The 8544-nt window shown below is 42.9% G+C and overlaps 1 protein-coding gene across 1 annotated transcript in view; it reads right to left on the reverse strand.

Annotated features, from left to right (window-relative positions):
* Positions 1–5851, reverse strand: part of LOC119410223 (matrilin-2-like) — a 16614-nt gene extending 10763 nt beyond the window's left edge. The window contains exons 1-8 of the mRNA XM_037677135.1: positions 5724–5851; positions 5074–5646; positions 4869–4991; positions 4024–4146; positions 2951–3073; positions 2735–2857; positions 908–1030; positions 463–585 (exon numbers count right to left, since the gene is read on the reverse strand). Coding sequence (XP_037533063.1) covers positions 463–585; positions 908–1030; positions 2735–2857; positions 2951–3073; positions 4024–4146; positions 4869–4991; positions 5074–5646; positions 5724–5850 — 1438 coding nt within the window. The 5' untranslated portion in view covers position 5851. The remainder of the gene's footprint in view (positions 1–462; positions 586–907; positions 1031–2734; positions 2858–2950; positions 3074–4023; positions 4147–4868; positions 4992–5073; positions 5647–5723) is intronic.
* Positions 5852–8544: the final 2693 nt, after the last annotated feature.

The raw sequence follows: 8544 nt of genomic DNA on the forward strand, positions 1-8544 counted from the left end.
CATACATACATACATACATACATACATACATACATACATACATACATACATCTATTGGTTTTTCAGTGTTAGATATGCACATATATCTAACAATATGTCTGCACATGTAAACCTGCCAAAGAACAAAACATGTTGAACAATCCAATGAGTAGCTGGTAAAAAACAACAACTTTGAAATAACCTGCCCTGCTCTAGATTTTAATAACAGTTCTTTCTTGTGGCTACACTGATACAGTTCTTACTTACAAAGTCACAAAATTCTTTAAACATTACTTTAAAACTGTGGAACATTTAAATTTATGTCAGGGGTTTTTTTCCTCTCTTTTTTTTGGGGGGGGGGGGATTAATTTACATGGGTTTCTGATGCTTGATCAATGAATTATCAGAGGGCTGGAGGAGGTCTAAAAACTCCAAATCAATTCAAATAATAAAAGATTGGTAAAAACATGAGCACTTTCATACTTTTACACGTTTTCCCATCAGGTCTGAGCGTGAATCCTTTTCTGCATCTACACACGCAGCTGTCCTCTGTGCTCAGAAACTCCTGCTCACATCCATGGCTGCCATCAGCACAAGGATCCACCTCTGTAGATGAAAAACTGTCTCAAAAAGTCCATAATAATATTTTTTACTTCATAGATTCTTAACATTTTCAGGATTTTACAGATTACTTAAACATGTCCGTTTGTTCTAAAACACATCCTCAAGACTTGATTTTGTTTTACAACTTTTTCAAATGTTGTCACAAGAATTCAGAAACTTAAAAAATACTTTACCCTATAAATGAATGAAGTCTTCACATCTTTATGAACAAATGATGCAGGTTTTCAAGCTTTAAATGTCTAAAAATAATTTCCAAATCACTTCGAATATTAAAAGAAGAGTAAAAACATGAGTACTTCCATACTTTGACATGTTTTTCCATCAGGTCTGAGTGTGAAGCCTTCTCTGCATCTGCACACACAGCTGTCCTCTGTGCTCAGAAACTCCTGCTCACAACCATGGCTGCCATCAGCACAAGGATCCACCTCTGGAGGAGAGAACATTTGTCAGGGTGAATATACTGTACAAATTATATGTAAGCTTTAAAAAAGCCTTATTTTAAATATTTCTGATAGTGATAGTGCATGAGATAAACATTTTCAAGATTTCTCAGAATATAAAAAATATCTATGTGGGGTGTCAAACAACAAGCACACATACAATAGTGGACGAGACTTGCTCCAAGAGGCTGAAGGTTCTGGACATTGTAAGACTGGTTGGTACTTTTTTCAATGTTTGCATGAAGGACTGAGGAAAGAGCAGCTAAGGGGTCATGTGTGATTGATTCTCCAATCTCCATGTGTTTTGTGAATCTGGAGAAGGTATGACTGTTCTTTAATACATCATGTGAGGGGTGCTACGAAATATGGTATTCCTGGGTCACTTTTAAGAGCTCTCCGGTTTTTGTATAACCAAACCTGTGTCAACATCCTTGACACAAAGCTGAGATTGTTCTCTGTGCAAGTTGGACTCCATTAGGGCTGTCCCTTGTCTCTGATCCTGTTGGTGGGCCTCATGGATGCAATACAAGAGCACAGCCATGAAGATGAAGGTAAATGGTAAATGGACTGTATATAGCACCTTTCTATCTTATCGAGATACTCAAAGTGCTTTACACTACAATCTGTGTCCTCATGTACCCATTCATGCAGCACTCTACTAGATCTCTACAAAGCTAATTGAAGAAATCATTCCAAAGAGACTAATCAGAGCTTTTTATCACATTCATACACTGATGGGACACACAACGGAGGCAATGAGGGTTCAGTGTTCATCTCTGCTTTTTGCAGATGATGTGCCTGTGGTTCTGTTTGTATCTTCATGTTGTGACCTTCAGTGTGCACTAGGACAGTTCACAGCCAAGTGAAATGATTGGGATGAGGCAGCTCGTCTAAAGCTGAGATCATGTGGTTCTCCACCAGAAGCAGGTGGAAGGTTCCCTCTAGATCAGGGACGAGTCTTTGCCTTAAGCAGAGGACTTCATGTTTCTGGGAGTCTTGGCTGGAGCAAGAATTGGATCAAATTTGTTTTCAGTAATGAAGTCGTCGCTCAGGATCTCACAGTGGTGAAGGAGTTGGGGCAAAAAGCAAAGCTCTCAGTTTATTGGTCCATCTACAGTACCATCCATCTGGGCCCAGTAAAACCCTGGAATCCCCTAGACAAAGATGGAGAATGTCCCTGAGGAGAGGGATGTTTGGGCCTCTGCTATCCAACCACACAAAACATCAGAAAATGGATGGACAGATGGCATTATCTCATCCTTGAGCTTTTCTGCATATTTCTTTTGTAAAATTCATTTTAAAAAGAGCAAACTGGGATTTGTTTGTCACCCTTACTTTGCATGATAGGAGAGAACTGGAACACCCAGAAAACCACCACACATGCACTGGGAGAACATGCGAGCTCACAGAAATGCCACAGGCCACAAAGATTAGATACGTCTTAAAATAAAACTTGTTTTTGTTGTTTTAAGTTTTATTCATCATTATAAATCTGTCAAAACAATCTGTGCCCAGACAGCAGAATAGATGTGGAACAATTTTTGCACTAAACCAAACAACTAAACATTTTCTTGTATCTCCATGAACAAACTGTATTTTTTTATATTTAGAAAGGCATTAATCAAAATAGAAACAACTATTTAAAAAAGTGAAATCTAGAAGAGAAGAAGCATTAATGATCACTTTCATACTTTTGCATGTTTTCCCATCAGGTCTGAGCGTGAAGCCTTCTCTGCATCTACACACACATCTGCCCTCTGTGCTCAGAAACTCCTGCTCACATCCATGGCTGCCATCAGCACAAGGATCCACCTCTGGAAGGAAAAACAAATAAAGAGCAGACATTTCTACACAATGCAGTGCATTTTGTGGCCAGACCAGAATACAGACGAATCAAAAGCTCTTACTTCTGCAGGTCTTGCCATCCGCATTGAGCAGGTAGCCTTTGCCACACCTGCAGATGTAGGACTCTGGAACGCTGACACAGTTATGCTCACAGCCATGGTTTCCCAGGTCACAGTAGTCTATTCCTGAGGAGAGTCCCCATTAATGTTTATCTGCACCATCACTGCTGCTGCTGCTGCAACTAGAGCAGGGTTTAACGGGAACATCTCCCGCCGCTTAAAGCCAAGCGTGGACAAGAATGTTTTGACCATGTCAGTGGGTGTTTGTATGTGTCTGTTAGCAAAATATCTAATGAAACACCTCTTTTTATCAAAACTTTCAGAAAGTAAAAAGTGGATGGACATCTACAACTGTTTAACTTCTGAAGTCAGTCCAAGTGAAGACGACTGCCAAAGCTAATCGACAATAGCCAATATACAAATTCCACAGTCCAGTCAGTTTAGAGCATTTTGAGCTGACATCTGATGTGGTAGTAGCTGAGAGTCATTCACAACACAAACTCTGGGTGTGACATCACTTGATATCACATAAGATTGAGATAACAGTATTTTCATGGTTTGACCCCCCACCCCCTCCAAAAACTACAGTTCTTTCATTTCGAAACATAAAATGATCTTAACCTGGATCTCTGGCAGCAACGTGTGGCTGGTGATAAATGTTTGTTTCGATTTGGTGCAACACAATCGTTGAAGTCAGCTGTGGATGTGTTTGTATTTTACTCTGAGCAGCTGGTCCTCACAGTGATCAGGACACCTGACCAGGTAGAGTTTATTATTCATTAAGAAAGACTGTGGCAATCATATTTTGCACATTTTTAAATGTTTTTATACTGTTTTTCATTATTATTTGATTATTCCTGTTTCTAATTTGTATTAAATATAAAGACAGTTCTGTTTCTAGGAATAAATGTAAAAAGTATGACCTGAGTTTATGATAAAGCAGTGGCTAAATATAGTTTTTTAAATGCATTGGGAGAATCTGTCATGTAACAAGGTTTAGATGATGAAAGAGATGTTAAATGATGGAGTCTGAGAAACAGAAGGAAGTATGTTTAAAGGAAGGGTTGCTCTGTTACTGTTGCAGGACTTCTGGTCTATGGTGAGCTCATATCCTGGACGGCAGCGGCACTCGTAGCCATCAGGCAGGTTCACGCAGACGTGCTTACAGCCGTGATCCACCGTGGCACACGTGTCATCAGCTGCAGAGACACAACATGGAGGAAAATCATCCACAGGCCAAAGGGCAGAAGAACATTGAACATTTTAGACATATTTTTTTGAAGCTTGGCATTAACTGTCGGAGTTAACTATGTTTGTCTGTTAGCAAAATATCACATAAATTAATGAATGGGTTTAAATGTTCAGAATTTTATTATTGGCTCTACATCTACAACTGATTAATATTTGGAATGAACCCCATTCAAGATGGCCGCAATGATAAATCACCCTCAGCTTCCAGATCAATGACCATGCTTCAATTCATTCTGAGCTTAAATGTAGAGTGGTAGTAGCTGACAGTCATTCCCAGCACATACTCCAAGTGCTAACAGGGCATGCCATGCGTTGTAATATCGGCTTGTTATTTTCAAAGATTGACCAAAACAACAATAATAATGACTCGGGTTTGTTTTCTATCTTTTTGTCTTTAGGAACAAAAACATTTTTTATGAACTAATGCGTCACCATTTCTGTCTGCTGCATCAAACTCTGAAAGGTTTGTTTGTTTGTTGTGATGACAACAACTCTGTAAGATGGAGAAGACCTAAATCAAGAACGTGCAAGGTTCAAAAGGCTCCGTGAAAAGTTGGACGTGAGCTTCTCGTGTTCCTTCTGTCAGTCGTGATTCAGGCTGTTACTGAAGCGTGACTGGAAACTGAAACTGGTGAAAATGTGTTGCCAAGTGTTTTCAGAGCTCTGTCACCTTTACACGTCTTTCCATCGGGGTTGAGGGTGAAGCCTTTTCTGCACTTGCACCTGTACGAGGCGGGGCTGCTCACACAGATGTGCTGACACTGATGGTCCACCACTTTGCACATGTCTGTACCTACAATATGAACGTTCACAGGTTCTCAGGCCCAGGTTTGCAACACACAGATCAGAACCATGACAGTACGAGGGATGATCACCTCCACACAGTTTGGACTGGAACACAGAGATCAGGGTTTCAATCTGACTGAAGTTGGCCACCAGGTGGACATGCTCAGAGTGCGGCTCGCTGCCTATGGCCTTCAGGATGTTCATGTCCACCCTGCCCACTCCGATGGCAAAGATCTGGATGCCGGCCTGCCTGGCTTCAGCTGCAATCTCCTCCACCGTGTCCTGAGGCCTCCCATCAGTCACGATCACAGCGATGCGTGGAATGTGCAGGCTCGTGGGTCGAGCCCCCTGCTCCTCGGTGAAGGCCACCTCCACAGTGTACTGGATGGCCAGACCGGTCATGGTCCCCGTGTCGAGGTGCTTCATGTTCCTCACAGCCTGCTCCACCTCATCTCTGGAAGAGTAGGTGCTGAGGGAGAACTCGGGCTGAACCACGCTGCCGTACTGGAGCAGAGCGACCCGGGTTGCATCAGGGCCAATGTCTAGAAACTGGAGCAGGTTGATGATGAAGATCTTGACCTTCTCGTAGTCGTTGGGGCGGATGCTCCTGGAGCTGTCGATGACAAAGACGAAGTCCAGCGGGGCGGCTTTACAAGGGTTCTCTGCAACCAGGAGGACTGGGATGAGTTCTGGTAAAAGCTCTGCCAGAGCAGGTTCTGGACAGCACCGAGTCACTCACCCACCGCGTTGCTTTGGACTGTTGTGTCGTTCTGTCCTCTGACTGGGACGAGTCTGGGACGACGCCTGTCCACATGCGCTGCGTGACAGGACATGAGGCAGAGGAAACCGAGAGACAGGAGTCTCATCCTGATGAGAGGCCGCTGCAGCTGAGAAGCTGAGAAATGAGACATGATGCAGAAAAAAACACACGTCCACCGAGCAGAGCAGACAGGAAGCAAAACTCTGGAATGAAACTAAAACATCATCAACCGCTGATAAAAAATGAAGGAGGACAATAATGTTTTTATCTGTGACTTTGTGGGTGTCTGTTAGCAAAATATTCCATAATGCAGTGAACAGATTTGAATTAACCTCTTAGAAAAGACGACCTCTTCAGCCAATCCCCTTTAGCAGAAACAACTAACCCTAGCTTATTTAATTTCACTGATAATGAGCTAAAGTTTGGTGTGGTAGTAGCTGACACTCATCCTCAACACATGCTCTGAGAGCTGACTCATTCTGAGAGATCTCACATTAGATCAGTAATTTACAAAGTTGAACCAAAACAAACTTTAGTTAGAAACTCCTGAAAGATGGTGGGCGATATGCATTCCTTCAAGAAATGCTGTTTAATAGATATCTGAAAATGTTTATTAACAAAGTGTGATGTCATGCTTTCCTGTCTGTTGTCACAAAGAATGAAGCAACACTTTGTAAATAAATAAATGCTGCACAGGAGACTGAAAGTGATTTAAGAGACGCTGAAAGGAACAACAGGCTGTTTTCCCATCCAGCTCCCAAGAGATCCGTTCTTTACCTGTCATACTGTCAGACTGCAGAACCTGCTGCGGTTCAAAAAGATCCATAATCTGTCAGATTAACTCAGAATGAAAGACAGAATCAGCAGTTTTAACACAAACTTCTTTAAATGGGGGCCGAGATGGTGTAGAGGCAGGGCAGCCGGCCTGGGACCCCAAAGTCCCAGGTTCGATCCCCAGTCACTGCATACCGCGTGGTGTCTCTGGGCAGCACATCTCATCCCCAAAATGCCCCCCGGGCACACCCAATAGCTGCCCACCACACCACCGGGTGGTGGATGAGTTAGACGCAGAGACTAATTTTGCCATTGTATGGAAACATACATTCATTCATTCATTCAACCTTTATTTATTCAGGTTAGTCAAATTGAGCCTCAAGGACTCATTTACTAGAGAGACCTGTTCCAGACAGAACATATAAAGTACAGACAACAATAACGATAAAGTTAAAATGTCGTTAAAATAAGAGTAGTGTACAAAACAATAAATCAGGGTGCCGTAAAACAGGGTGAAATACTAAAAACAAGAACATATTTGCTTTGATTTTTCCATTGACATTATCAAATGTTTGAAACCCCATGAAGAAATCCATCCATCATCCATTTTCTTTACCCGCTCATTCCATTTTGGGTCACGGGGGTCGCCGGTGCCCATGTCCAGCAATCACTGTGCGAGGGGCGGGGTACACCCTGGATGGGTCGCAAGTCCATCACAGGGACATGAAGAAATCAAGGAGGACAACTTCAGTTCCTGTTGCAAGGTGTTCCAGGTGCAGAAGCCGAGTAGGAAAAGGACTTTTTGCCAAATTCAGTCCACACTGACATAACGCTGGAGGTAATGATGGACTGCGAGCGCACGCTGTAACTGCACTGACGACGTGACATGTGAGAGGAGATATAAGAAGGTAACAGACCAAGGAGGGATTTATAGATGAAAATGAACCAGTGTGTAGACAATGACCAACTAACCAAGGAGTACAGGGTGATGGGTACGGTAGTTACAACCAGTTATGAATCTTAGCGCGCCATGGTAGACAGCATCCAACATCTGCAACAGCTGGCAGGATCCATCCATCCATCCATTTTCTTTACCCGTTTATTCCATTTTGGGTCACGGGGGTCACTGGTGCCCATGTCCAGCAATCACTGTGCGAGGGGCGGGGTACACCCTGGACGGGTCGCAAGTCCATCACAGGGACACATAGAGACAAACGAGACAAACAACCATTCACTCTCTCACTCACACCTAGGGGCAATTTAGAGTTACCAATCAGCCTAACATGCATGTTTTTGGACTGTGGGAGGAAACCGGAGTACCCGGAGAAAACCCACGCATGCACGGAGAGAACATGCAAACTCCACCCAGAAAGGCCCCCGGACCGGGGTTTGAACCAGGGACCTGCTCGCTGAGAGGCAGCAGCTCTACCAGTTGCGCCACCGTGCTGCCCGCTGGCAGGATCATTCATGTAAATAATATCATAGTCAATGGCCGGTAGGAAGGTAGTGGTTACAAGGTGTTTTCTGGCATTCAGAGTTAAGTAAGATCTATTTCTGAAAAATAAACCTAATTTTAATTTCAGTTTCTTTATCAAGTTTTCAATATGTGGTTTAAAAGCGAGATGTGCATCAACTAAAATTCCCAAGTTTTTTTTTTAAGAATCCACAAACTCAATAGTAACACACATCTGACATCTTTTTATGCAAAGCTCTGACTATCAAATACATAACGACACTGTAAAATCTTTTTGTGCATAAGTTTAGCCTACATCAATCATACAATAAAAAGTAACAAATAAGAAATATTATCCATCCATCCATCCATCCATTATCTTTACCCGCTTATTCCATTTTGGGTCACGGGGGTCGCTGGTGCCCATGTCCAGCAATCACTGTGCGAGGGGCGGGGGTACACCCTGGACGGGTCGCAAGTCCATCACAGGGACACATAGAGACAAACGAGACAAACAACCATTCACTCTCTCACTCACACCTAGGGACAATTTAGAGTTACCAATCAGCCTAA

Source organism: Nematolebias whitei, chromosome 5 (genome assembly GCF_014905685.2).
Source record: "Nematolebias whitei isolate Nwh7 chromosome 5, NemWhi1, whole genome shotgun sequence".
In the NCBI taxonomy this organism is placed as follows: domain Eukaryota; kingdom Metazoa; phylum Chordata; class Actinopteri; order Cyprinodontiformes; family Rivulidae; genus Nematolebias; species Nematolebias whitei.